At 38.1% G+C, this 14,408-nt stretch overlaps 1 protein-coding gene and 1 long non-coding RNA gene across 2 annotated transcripts in view; both read right to left on the reverse strand.

The window, feature by feature from the left end:
- The window catches only part of LOC147847018 (uncharacterized), a 919,394-nt gene that overhangs the window by 690,951 nt on the left and 214,035 nt on the right, over positions 1-14,408 (reverse strand). The gene's annotated exons all lie outside the window — the stretch shown is intronic.
- Positions 1,025-14,408, reverse strand: part of usp34 (ubiquitin specific peptidase 34) — a 92,743-nt gene continuing 79,359 nt past the window's right edge. Inside the window, exons 66-78 of the mRNA XM_087237789.1 lie at positions 12,208-12,537; positions 11,691-11,848; positions 10,879-10,957; positions 9,241-9,367; positions 8,848-8,955; positions 8,665-8,769; positions 6,745-6,869; positions 6,189-6,312; positions 6,008-6,087; positions 4,755-4,895; positions 4,144-4,290; positions 3,317-3,473; positions 1,025-2,262 (exon numbers count right to left, since the gene is read on the reverse strand). Coding sequence (XP_087093915.1) covers positions 1,592-2,262; positions 3,317-3,473; positions 4,144-4,290; positions 4,755-4,895; positions 6,008-6,087; positions 6,189-6,312; positions 6,745-6,869; positions 8,665-8,769; positions 8,848-8,955; positions 9,241-9,367; positions 10,879-10,957; positions 11,691-11,848; positions 12,208-12,537 — 2,352 coding nt within the window. The 3' untranslated portion in view covers positions 1,025-1,591. The remainder of the gene's footprint in view (positions 2,263-3,316; positions 3,474-4,143; positions 4,291-4,754; positions 4,896-6,007; positions 6,088-6,188; positions 6,313-6,744; positions 6,870-8,664; positions 8,770-8,847; positions 8,956-9,240; positions 9,368-10,878; positions 10,958-11,690; positions 11,849-12,207; positions 12,538-14,408) is intronic.

Raw genomic sequence — 14,408 nt, forward strand, 5'->3', positions numbered from 1 at the left:
AATCATCTCAGACTGGTTTCTTGAACATGACGAGTTCACTGTACTCAAATGGCCTCCACAGATACCAGATCTCAATCCAATAGAGCACCTTTGGGATGTGTTAAAACGGGAGATTCGCATCATGGATGTGCATCATGACAATATGGACCAACATGTCTGAGGAATATTTCCAGTACCTTGTTGAATCTATGCCATGAAGGATTAAGGCAGATCTGAAGGCAAAAGAGAGTCCAACGCGGCACTAGTAAGCTGTACCTGATAAAGTGGCTGGTGAGTGTTTTCATGAATTTTTATAAACTATTGGTGTAATGAATTAAATTTAAGTCTTCTGTAAATTATCATTAAAAATTGCATCAAAGATATTATTTTAAAATAAATAAACAATCAGGACACAAATAAACATTTTGTAAAAAAAACTGAAAGCTGTATTACCCTTTTTTGATGCCTGAAGACCCCTCTTTTCACTAAAAAAACACTAGCATGTTTGCAGTGTGCACTACATAGCATACTATACATTAGTTCTCTCTTCTGAACCCAAATCACACTCACAATTGAAAGAAAAAAAAAAAAAAAACTCCCACAACTCGTCTGTTTTTTTGGACTCGGTTCATAATTAAATCATATTAAAATTTTATTAAGTTATATCCTATATTAAAATAAATCAAAACAGAAAGACTGAGAGAGAAATCAAATACAGAGAACGCAAGAATGACATCCAATAGATTATGGAATGTATTTCGGTAAATAAAATAGAGCTCCAACTGTTCCATCAAATGTGCAAGAATCCGGCCGCAAATGTTCAGAGCCTGAAAGAGCACCTTAAGTTTCTATATACACAACGTAGGTATATATATATACACAGGAGATTTATATATACAGTATACTGCGCTTGAATGGATATATACTGTATACATACATCTTAAAGAAATATATATATATATATTTTATATATATATATATTTTTTAACCATCTCATTTACAAAGCCAGGCAACATCTAGAAGATTCTTTACAGAATCAAGGTTCTTGTGGTTCGTTCTTTCTTTTCAATATACAAAGTAAACATAGTTGTTGATATCCACCACAGAGAAAAAAAAGATAAACAAAAATAAACAAAACTAAAAAAAAAAAAAAAACACGGCAAGGCCATTTCAGCCTCGCGTCTGCAAGTACAAAACTGGCACAGAGGACAATCGTAATAATAACAACAACAATAATAATAATACACGTGAATAAAAACGCAAATTAAATTATGCACTGATGGGACTAAAACGTTGTAAACCTTTTCCCTGTTTCACTGCAGCCTCCAAAAAACAAACCACTTCAAAACTTATTATAATCAACGACAAAAAAAAAACGATTAAAAAAAAAAAAAAAAAAAAGTAAAAAAACGAAATCTGCCCTCGGACAGGAATTCGCAATCGCTCGCTTCAGTGAATGTATCGAGAGCCACGGCGGCACAGATGAAGAGCGCAGCCAAAAGGCGGAAAGAGAAAAGAAAAGAACGAAAAAGCTGACGAATCGGACTTCAATTATTCTTAAAAAACAGAACCGCATGGCGGACGCAAGACGTTGAAATGCACGAGTTTAACGTCACAAAGCCGAGGGTCGACTTCCTCCTTTGCCGTTTGAAAGTTTGGCAACCACTGCGATGGTGGCTTCGACTGTGCGTGACAGCATTTCTAGAGTGTCCTGTGTGGGGGCGTGGCCACAGACACCTGACTCCGCCTCCTGGAGCGTGCAGCTGCGCCCCTCAGCGCTATCCGGCAGATTGGAGAGTAAAAGCACCGAGTCGGCCGAGGAGGAGGAAGAGGAAGTAGAGGGCATTTCCTCTCGTTCTGGCTCTGCCTCCTGATCTGGAACCTCCTTCCGCTGCTCTTCCTCTTCCTCCTCCTCCTCTCTTGCGCTTACCTGCGGCGGCGGTGGCTCGTCCACTCGGCTAAAGGCGTCTGGCAGGGATGAAGATGATGATGAAGATGAGGATGACGATGATGAAGACGCCTCCATCTTCTTCTCCTCCAGAGATGCGCTGTCTGGAGAGGGCGGGTCGTTCTCTGTTCCCGGGTCGATAAGGGAGGAGTCTCTGGTTTCAGTGTCTGAGGTGCTGGTGGGCGTTAACGCCTCTCCAGGCTCCGCCTTTTGCACAGAGCATGGAGCCAATGAAGATGAGGTGGAGGCAGGGCAAAGACTGCCCTCTACTGGCCGATCTTCAGCACTGCTGCTCACTCGCCGCCGCTTCACTGGAGTCACGCCCTCCTCCTCCACTGCAGACCAGAAAACAACCCGTGATGTTATGAACTATTATTACACGACTGGCTACTCAAATATACTTCCCTGAACATGTACACACACACATATACAGATAGAGAGATAGAGAGATAGAGAGAGAGAGAGACAGACAGACAGACAGACAGACAGATAGACAGATAGATAGATAGATAGATATACAGACAGACAGACAGACAGACAGACAGACAGATAGACAGACAGACAGACAGACAGACAGACAGACAGACAGACAGACAGACAGACAGACAGACAGACAGACAGATAGATAGATAGATAGATAGATAGATAGATAGATAGATATACAGACAGACAGACAGACAGACAGACAGACAGATAGACAGACAGACAGACAGACAGACAGACAGACAGACAGACAGACAGACAGACAGACAGACAGACAGACAGACAGACAGACAGACAGATAGATAGATAGATAGATAGATAGATAGATAGATAGATAGATAGATAGATAGATAGATAGATAGATAGATATACAGATAGATAGATAGACAGACAGACAGACAGACAGACAGACAGACAGACAGACAGACAGACAGACAGACAGACAGATAGATAGATAGATAGATAGATAGATAGATAGATAGATAGATATACAGATAGATATACAGATAGATATACAGATAGATCGACAGATAGATCGACAGACAGACAGACAGATAGATAGACAGATAGATCGACAGATAGATCGACAGACAGACAGACAGATAGATAGACAGATAGATAGATAGACAGACAGGCAGACAGACAGACAGACAGACAGACAGACAGACAGACAGACAGACAGACAGACAGACAGACAGACAGACAGACAGACAGACAGACAGATAGATAGATAGATAGATAGATAGATAGATAGATAGATAGATAGATAGATAGATAGATAGGCGGTACATTCCGCTGTGGCGACATACATCAGGGACTAAGCCAAAGGAAATGAATAAATGAATGCATGAATAAGAGCATTTTAGAAGGCATGTATAAGAGTGATGTTTGTGCATGAGTGAACACCTTTGGCTTTGCGCTCCTTGGCCTCCATCTCCAGTGTGCTGCGCTGCTGGAGACACAGCCTGCATTTGACCAGCAGCTCCTGCAGAGCCGGAGCCAGAGCCGCATCCATTTGCTGAGGAGAATACACTGACAGAACCAGCAGCAGCGCACGCAGATCCTACAACACACACACAGAGACAGAGGGATGAACACAGGGCTCGAGCTTCATAGACACTTCCGCTGAGTGTGTTATAAACCAGCAGCCAAAAAAATTCAAAGCTCCAAAACAGTGACAAAATTCAAGTTTAGAAAGTGTAAACCTGATGTAAACATCCAAAGTTTGCAGTTTGTCAATTCTGCCTGAATGGATCAATGATTTTTTTTTTGATACCTCATCATACTTCAGTTTCTCATCAAATCTTGACCAATTAAATGCTCTCTAGTGTCTGATAAGCCCCGCCCCCTTCAAGCCGCTTCACATTTGATGAGCCATAGCTCAACCACTCTCACTGGCAGAGCTGCAAACAAAACACTATTGGCTATTTATTAAAAGGGGAGGAGCTACTCTATGCCCCGCTCTCTCTTTAGGTTTCAGTTGAGATTGCGTCAAACATCATATTAAAAATATGCATTGCAAAGCACTTCATGAGACCTTTAAGACCAACAACAACCAAATAATTCAGTGAATTTAATTTGAAATTTAAAATTGTTAAAAAATGTTAAGACCCTCCGAACACCTTGATCGGCCACATGTTTACACAGAAAAACAATGACAAAGAAGTAAGCTGGAAAGGAAAAGCGTGTTTTGTGTGAACAGCCCCTAACTGAGGATGTGTTTGGACACTCACTGCGTTCAGGAGGCTGCTGGTCTTGCTCAGCTCTGCTCTCTGATTGGTCAGCTCAGGCTGCAGACTGTGGTACTCGTTCAGCAGATTCGTCACCAGCACGTTCACCAGATTGGAGCAGCTCTGACCCGATAAAACCTGCACCTGCACCTGAACACACACGACAATTCACATAAGTTGAACATTCAACTATTTTAATTCTTTTTCTAATATTTCCCAAGTGATGTATAACAGAGCGAGGACATTTTCACACTGTTTCCTATTATGTTTTGCTTCTGGATAAAGTCTGATTTCTTTTAGTTTGGCTGGAATAAAATAAGCATTTGTTTTAAAATATGTAAAGGTCTGCATTATATATATATATTTTTTCAACTGGCTGACAAAACAAACCGCTGTTGCCTAATTAAACTTCACAAATAACTTAGTTAAGCCTTTAAATGTCACTTTAAGCTGAATACTAGCATCTTAGAAAACAAGTCAAACATTATGCTCTGTCATCATGGGAGAAATAAAATAAATGAGTTATTTTAGTGAATAGTGGGTTTTATTTTGAGTAATTAGTGTGTGAGACTGTGCAAGTGTGTGTGTGTGTGTGTGTGTGTGTGTGTGTTTACTTTATGAAGGAAGCAGGTGAGGAAGGAATAGGCGATGGTGTTGTTGAGGAAGTTTCTCTCGTCCATCAGGATGCACTTCATATATTCTCCAAACGCAGGATCCTCACACAGCAGCTTCACACACGACTGAGCCATCGCACACTGACACACACACACACACACACGCACACACACGCACGCACGCACGCACACGCACAGACAAGAGATGCCTCATTAACTCTGACATTAAACATCTGACTGCATTAACGCACATTATTTCTAAAAATTATACTTTTATAAGATGTTTTTAAATAGCATTACATTTTATTCCTTGTTAAAATTCTACTTGAAATTTAAAAACATCATAACATTTATATGACTTCTATTTGGATAATTATTATAAAATGTACATTTATAGATTAGATTAGATTCAACTTTGTTGTTACACATGTACAAGTACAAGGCAACGAAATGCAGTTTAGGTCTAACCAGGAGTGCAACAGCAAAAAGTGCAGGATACAGGTTATAACGTGCAAATATAGAAATTGTTGTTATTATTATTATTATTGTTGTTTAAGATGTGCTTTGGTTATTTGTAATTATGTACTTTCACTTTTCCAGTTGTAATAATTTATATAATTTATTTAAAATAAATCAATAATAGCAATAACAACAACAACAACAACGACTATTCTCATTTATTAAATACTTTTACTAATAAAATGTGCTTTTAGTTATCCATAGGTAATGTATTCTCACTGTTGAATAAAATAATTACATTTAAAATAAAATAAATAACATATTAAAAATGTAAAAAATTATAAATAAAATTAATAAACAATAAAACAAACAATAAAATAAAAACAAATGAGTGTACTATTATTATTATTATTAAAATGTGCTTTTAGTTACTCATAGGAAATAACAAATAAAGAACTTAAAGAAATTTAAACATAATAAAAAAAATAAAAGCAAGTGTGAGTATAATAATAATAATAATAATAATAATAATAATAATAAAATGTATTATTATTATTATTATTATTATTATCATCATCACTATTAAAATGTGCTTTTAGTTACTCAGGGCAAGTGTATACTACCTGTTGAATAAAATAACAAATTAATTAAAGAAATTTATATTATTAGAAATTTCAAAAAGAATTTATAAATAATAAAAACTAAAAATAAATTTAAATCAAAATAAAATAAAATAAATAAAAATAAGTGTGTGTGTGTGTGTGTGAATGAGGAAGACATCTGGGCCTGCTTACCTGAGATTGTGCAAGTTCAGTCCATAGTTTTGGAAAGAGAGCAAGGTGTAGAGGAAGTCCTTCATAAGCGATCAGCACACCTGCACACAGAGAAATAAACACTATTAGCATGCGCGCACACACACACACAGATACAGACACAAAAACACACACAAAAGCAAGATTGAGAGAAAGGCCTTACTCAGCTTCACCAGAGTCTCAGTGAACTTCTCACAGTTGATGGCGACTCTGCAGAGCAGGTGAATGAACTGATGGTACGACAGGAAGTAGTCCAACAACATCCTGTCATACACCTCATCTTTACCCTGCAGGAAACACACACAGTATGAGTAAAGCTCAGCGTGCAAAATGAGTAGACCCATTTCAGTTACCCTTCAAACTGAACAAGCTCAAATTGCAAATAATACACTTGACATTAATGCCCATATGTGGCAACAAAGCTACGCTAGCATGAAGTGTTTTTACACAATGAAAAAACCTGCAAATTTCACAAAACTGCAATGAGATTTTTTCACTTGTTCAAGTTATATGGCATACAAAGTCACATGATCATTTAAAAAAAAAAGAAATGACCATGAGTTTGTAGAAACTCAATTTGTACAGCAACTACTGCCCTGCAAACTTCTCTAAACAACAGATGCTCATTCAACAACTCTGAATCCTGCTTCAACAGCGCAGTTCACAATAGTTCCTCATCAACATGTGTAAAACATCACTTTTGCTGTTCTCCTACGCACCTTACTGGTCTCCACCATGGAGGGTAACAGGCACATGTTGAGCTCGGGTCTGGGAGGACGAATGTTGTTTTTTCCTCCCATCAGCTTGATGTTCTCTCGACAGGGCAGATACGGCCCGAAAGACACTGAGAACACACACACATGTACTGTATCAGGGGTGTATAACACTGGAGTCACTGCACTTGAACACTTCACTTCAGATTATTTTAGGCCATGTGTGCTTTACACTCTGACTGCTTGTACTTTCACTTTTTCCATTAATTTACTAGGGTAAAACTATTAAAACTCGATGTTTGATTAGTAATGTGCATTGCTAAGCACATCGTTTAAACAACTTTAAAGTTCTCTCAATATGTAGACCTTATGAACCCTCAGATGACAGATTTACAAACAGTTGTGTCTCATCGAAATATACAGAATCTCAAATACCAGAATCTTTAAAAAAAATTTATCAAACTAACCTCCCCTCCCCCCCTCAAAATGACTTTTATACACTTGTGGCCACATGGAAAGCCTTTAGGGCGGAGCTATCAGTCATTTAGGGTGGAGCTATCAGTCCTTTAGGGACGGGCTATTAGTCACTTAGGGGGCAGAGCAATCAGTCCTTTAGGGCAGAGCTACCAGTTATTTAGGGTGGAGCTATCAGTCCTTTAGGGTAGAGTGATTAGGCCTTTAGGGTGTGGCTAACAGTACTTTAGGGAGGGGCTATCATTTCTTATAGGGAGGAGCTAACAAGCAATTTAGGGTGGAGCTATCAGTCCTTTAGGGAGAGGCAATTAGTTGTTTAGGGGCGGGGCTATCAGTGCTTTAGGGCGGAGCTATTAGTCATTTAATGAGGGGCTATCAGTGCTTTAGGCCGGAGCTATCAGTCTTTTAGGGTGGAGCTTTAAGACATTTAGGGCGGAGCTAGCAGTCCTTTGGGGAGGGCCTATCTGTTCTTTAGGGATGAACTACAAGTCATTTAGGGTGTGTAGGGTGTGTCTATCAGTACTTTAGGGAGGGGCTCAGTCATTTAGGCCAGAGCTATTAGGCTTTTAGGGTTGCTATCAGTACTTTAGAGCACAGGTGTCAAACTCATTTCCAAAAGGGCCGCAGCTCTGCACAGTTTAGTTCCAACCCTAATTAAACACACCTAATCAAACTAATTGAGTCCTTCAGGCTTGTTTGAAATCTACAGGTAAGTATGTTGGAGCAGGGTTGGAACTAAACTGTGCAGGGCTTCGGCCCTCCAGGAATTGAGTTTGACACCCTTGCTTTAGAGAGAGGCTATCAGTCATTTAGGACGGAGCTATCAGTCATTTGGGTAGGACCTATCAGTCCTTTAGGGGTGGAGCTAAAAGCAGGGCTATTTGTCATTCAGGGCGGAACTATCAATTAAATAGGAAGGGGCTAGCACTCAAGGGCAGGGCTATTATTCATTTAGGGAGGAGCAATCATTATTTAGGGAGGAACTATCAATCCCTCAGGGCAGAGTTATCAGTCCTTTAGGGCGTGGATATCAGAACTTTAGGGAGGGTCTACCAGTCTTTTAGGGTGGGGCTATTAGTCATTTAGAATAGGGCTATCAGTAATTTGGAAGTGGCTATCAGTCAATAAGGGGGGGGTATCAGTCATTTGGGGTGGAGCTATCAGTGCTTTAGGCTGAGGCTCTCAGTGCTGGTCTAGTTGCAGCTCTGCCTTTATCCATTCATCAATCTTTCTTCATTTGTTAGAAATGCCCATCTTCCAACCATCCAATTAGTTCCCAAAGACCAACATCATGCAATCCCCTAAAATTAGTTCTCATTTCAGGACAGTTTCAAGTGGATGTACATCATGTCAGAGGTAAAAAGACAACTTCTGCTTCATTGCGACTTTAAGATTTCATCATTGATGAAGTGGATGCTGCTGACTGCTGTGTGTATGAAGCGGTGGACTCACTGGGGATGTTGCTGTGATGGTAGGTGCAGTGGTTGTGCTGCAGGAAGGGCACGAGTGTGTGCAGGAAGTCATGAGGACTCAAGAGCACCAGCTCCTTCAGCACATCTGAGGACACACAAACACACACATGTTCAGTTCACATTCATCTGCTACTGTCCTGGACGTGTGGATGCGGAGACTCACCCAGACAGGCGTTACGCAGCTCTGGAGGACTGTAGGAGTTCAGCAGCGTCAGCAGTTTATGAGCAAAGTCAATCCTCTCCTGCCACTGGATCAAAGCCTGCTTCACATCTACACACGCACAGAAAACAGCGCTTACTTGTTGCATTATTGGTAATCGAGTACCTCTGTAATACATTATGGGGAAGTACTTTAGACTGGAATATTCAAGTGCAGTATGGGAAATCGAGTACTTTAGGATTACATTATGAAAGATTCCATTAAAATTGATTTTGCTAGTGCATTATGGGTAATTGAGTACTTTAAAATGGATTATTCAAGTGCATTATGGGTAATCGAGCACTGAGTTTGGAGTCGACTAACTCTAGCTGTGGTGTATTGTGGGTAATGCAGTACCTTTGCGCTGTAAGTAGGGTCGTGTTGCCTTTAAAACAGACAGGAAAATAGAGAGCAGCTCCACAAGATCACCGGTCACATGACATGCGGTGGCCTCATGGTACATCATGTGCAGGGTGTTGAAGGACTGCACACACACAAACACAAACACAGAGTCAGTCAAGTAATTATTTACATCATTTTAAGTCAGACATTATGATTAAGAGATGAAAGAACATGAGAATGTTAATGTTATGTTCCTGTTTTAAATGTTGTAGTGCATCTGTTTCCATCTTAACAGACATTTCTTGAAACAATACCTGTACGGACGAAAAATTATTGGAATCTGCAAATTAATAAACATGATCATTGACGTCTGGACGTGGCCTGATGTTGAAATACCCCACGTCATAATCTGATTTGTGTTCTCTTCGAGCATGACATCGTCCAGATTTAGGTAGTCAAAAATCTCTTAATTTTAAATCAGAGTATTGTCTTCATAGTGTCAAAGTCAGTATGTACTAGTGCAATCCTCTGACTTTTGATAACTGGATGTGGGATGCAACATGCTTTATACATTTGGGAAATATTAGGTTTACAATAAAAGGCAATTCTAGTACTTTAACTGAGACATGAAACCCGTATAGATTTTTTTTTGCCTCCGAGTATGCGAGTATTTCTACAGACTGTAAATCTACATTTTTAATAGCAGATTGAATTGAACTTAAGTGTACTTTAAGTATATTGTAGAAGTATCTGTCGATTGTACATTTAAAAATGTTTGTTTGTTTGTTGAGGAACACATGTACAAGGGGTAAATTTTAACATTGCAACGTGTATTTTATATACAATTGACACTGTAATTGTGCTTTTTATTTATTTTATTTAACTATATATATATATATATATTTTTTTTTTAATTATTTGTTTATTTTTTTTGTAAAATGCAGTTTTATTTGGTTTACAAGGGAGGAGTTGGGAATAATATTTGTTTCTATTTTCCTGTTGATGTACGTGTACATTGTACAAGGGTTATTTCTAAATTGTCCTGATCCAACAAGTATTTTATACATAATTGACTCTGTAACTTCGCTTGTGAAGTCACAGAGAGAGAGTCACAGAGAAGTGACTGTAACTTCGCTTTTTAATTTAATTTACTTCTAATTAAACTTCATCTAAACTTACTTCTAATTTACTTCATCTAATCTAATTTAATTGAATCTAGTCTAATCTAATTTAATTTAATTTCGTGTACTTACAGTTTCATTTTGGTTATGGGGAGTTGTTTTAGAAAAAATATTTGTTTTGTTTTCCTGTTGATGTACGTGTATGTTGTACAAGGGTTATTTGCAAATTTTACTGATCCAACATGTAATTTTTTTAGATAACTGACACTGTAACTTTGCTTTTTAATTTAATTTAAATGTAATTGACTTTATCTAAACTAATTTAATTAGATTTAATTTAATCTGGTATAATCTAATCTAATTACATTTAATTTAGTGTAATAACAATTTAATCTTATTTATGGGGAATTTTTTATTTTCCTGTACATTGCTCCCACAATTTTTTGTAAATGTTTGATAAACAGGTTAAAAAAGAACAAAAAAGGACAAATATTGTTGTCTATGTAAATGTCCTGAGTGACAGTATGAATACCTCGGTCATGAGGATGAGTCCTCTGTTGAACACCACCAGCAGTCTGTCCTCATCGTTCTCCAGCAGAATCCGGAAGGCACTGAGAGTACACAGAGAGACGTTCAGGATCAACAAACGCTGTTAATACTTTCTGAGACAGTAAAGAGTGGGTGTACCAAATGTCCCCACAAGTATAGCAATACCAGTAAATTTTGACCTCATGGGGACATTTGAGAAAAACTGCTCAAATATCACACAGAATGAAGTTTTTTGAAAATATTAAATGTAGATGGTTTCCTGAAAAGGTTGCTTTAGGTGTAAATAATAATGAGGAGGGAGGGAATATACAGTCTTTATAGTATAAAAATCATTTTGTGTATGGGAAGTTCCCATAAGGATAGCAGTAAACAGGCTAGTCATGATAAGGAACTTTGTTGTGTGCTATACTGTCACAGAAACTGTTGTGATAAGCGAGTTTATTGCTATTTTGAGATTACTTTATGCCACTGATTACATAATGATTATATAACAGCATATTAATACACTTTAAAATACGTATTATTCTTAAGGTTATTGAGATTCTATAATGTAATGTTAAAAGCTAAATGTCCTATGATATATACTTTTAAATGTCCTATTAGGTAAATATCCATTTCTAAATATTAACAACGGTGAGGCAGAACGTAAATGTCACTATAAAATGGATTTAACATTATTTGTGAATTCATAAACATATATAGCAATGGCAAAAAATGATTAACGTCATATCCAAGCGTTGCACGATAAGTCGATATATTGATTGGTGACAGGCCCAGCTGTACAAGCGTGTGTACCTGATGAGTGTGGTCCAGCAGGAGCGTCCGTCCAGACAGCGCAGGTAACAGCTGATGGTGGTCTTCTTGAACTGCTTGACATCTTCCAGCTCTTCCTCCCTCATATCAGGCCTCTGTGCCACAAACAGCTGCATCAGGTTGAAGAGCTCCTCCACCGCCTGCAGAGCCAGCAACACAAGCAGATTAGAAAGATCTCTGAATAACCATGTGACACTGAAGATTCAACTAATAATGCTAATAAATGTATTAATATATTAAAACTGATTTATTTAGCTTATAGGTTCAACTAATAGAGAGGTGAGGATGAAGAGAGTAAATCCCTCATGTGATTGGTCATATTTGGATAAACTTATACATGCAGCACACAAATGCCTTGGCAAATAATAATCATTTATGTACTGCACTTCCCCATGGATATTGGATATGCTATTACTGCGATAACACTAATTTGTGTATATATTGTGCCTCTCTCCTCTGGATCTGTTAAAGTGAGTGCAGTGGTGGTGGTTTTGCTCACCCCGGGGTACTGGCTGGCGTGTGGCGTGAGGTTCTTGAAGGCCCACTGTATGTTCTGGTGTGAGGCCAGCTGGCGGGTGAAGGCGGGCGACTGCTCGCAACACATGCGCAGGATGGCGTAATACGCAGGCAGCATCCCGCGGTTGAACAGCACCACCTCCTGGTCATCGTGGTCCGCCAGAATGTAGTTGAACGCAATGTTTTTAGTCACCACTGGGTTCTGGATGATGAGGCGCACGTTCTCGCTGCAGTCCACGCAGACGTTATACCAGAACGACAGCAGAGCTTGCTTGTTGTGATTGGTGGCGATGGCCGGCTCTGATAACTTGGGCTGCAAGAAAAAGGGAGAAACGTAAGAGTATGTCTGTCTTTAGTGTATTAATATTAATAACATGGTGTTGTTGTCTTGGATGTTTCTCTCCTGAACTACATGGATACGAAGCTTGTCAAAGAAGGCGGAGCTACAGGACACAGCCATCAACTGTGTAATGGCCACAAAGCAATGGCAGCTCAAAGGTGTTTCAGAAGAAAACAAATTACTCCAAAAACTATTCTTTTGGTGAGCTGTTTTTTTTTTTAAATATGCAGTTGAAGTCCCTCAATTTCCATTTAATGGGGAGATTTTTCCAACACATTTCTAAAAATAACAGTTTTAATAGCTCATTTCTAATAACGGATTTATTTTATCTTTGTCATGATGACAGTAAATAACATTAGACTAGATATTTTTCAAGACACTTCTATACAGCTTAAAGTGACATTTAAAGGCTTAACTAGGTTAACTAGGCAGGTTAGGGTAATAAGGCAAGTCATTGTATAACAATGGTTTGTTCTGTAGACTATCAAAAAAAAGGGGGCTAATAATTTTGACCCTAAAATGGTTCATAATAAATTGAAAACTACTTTTATTCTAGCCGAAATAAAACAAATAAGACTTTCTCCAGAAGACAAAATATTATCAGACATCCTGTGAAAATTTCCTAGCTCTGTTAAACACCGTTTGGGGAATATAAAAAAAATTCAAAGGGGGGCTAATAACTCTGACTTCATATGTATATATTTTTTCCTTTTTCAAAACAAAACAAACAGTGTCAAAGGTCACAGAATACAACCTTATTTACATTCGTATTTGTATTTATGGTTGAAAAATGTTCCTATACAAAATTTTGTTAAGGGTTACGTATCAAAGATCAACAGGCTCCAGATATATATAAAATAAAAGCACCACAATAAACTTAAAACAATACATTTCTTCTCAACCATTTACCCCAGTATGTAGAAATTTTACAGGCTTGTTGTCACAAGGAAAATGTCAGTACTTCCGGTGAGCTGTTTTGAACTGCTGAAACAAACAGCAGTTTCATTAGATATTTGAAGTATTTAAGATTTCATCTGCTGTCTGGGCTTTCCATATCTTTTTACACCTTCCTTTCTTCATGTGTTCAATACTTTTTCACAGAGCAATTTCATTTCATTACACATAACTTCACTTTTTAAATTAATTTCTTTTGTTTCTTTGTATGTATGCAAATGTAGGTCTGCCACCATTTGTAAATTTCTGATAGAGCAGGGGTTCTCAATCTCGGTCTTGGAGGGTCGGTGTCCTGAAGATTTTAGCTCCAACCTCAATCAGACACACATGTGCGAGCTAATCAAGCTCTTACTAGGCTTTCTAAAAACGTCCTTGCAGGTGAGTTAAAAGCTAAAATCTGCAGGACACCGGACCTCCAGGACCGAGTTTGAGAACCCATGAGGATAGGCTATTTGATCTAACTGCAGTTGTTTCAGACCTCCGTGATTGTCGCAGCTCTCACCATACATGAACATTGTTTTCAAATGCACAAGCAGTTTTACATTCACTGGTAAATTTGCCAAAAATTTGGATATATCCATACTTGGATATGCAATAGCTGGATGACCTTTGAGAATTAATTAGCGGTATTGGTCATTTATAAACACTGACAAGCTAAAAATTTATTACATTTAATTTTGTTAATTATTTTGACTACAATGCTATATCTAGCGCATTGGCCTCTTCAGATCAGACAAGTATACAGTTTTGGCTAAAATAAAGTAAATAAAAAATAATTTAAACCGTTTTAAGGTCAAAATCATTAGTCCCCTTAACAATATTATTTTTCGATTGTCAACAGAACAAACCACCATAATTAACCTAGTTAAGCCTTTAAATGTCACTTTAAG

This window comes from Danio rerio, chromosome 1, assembly GCF_052040795.2.
Source record: "Danio rerio strain M-AB ecotype USA chromosome 1, GRCz13ab, whole genome shotgun sequence".
NCBI lineage: Eukaryota > Metazoa > Chordata > Actinopteri > Cypriniformes > Danionidae > Danio > Danio rerio.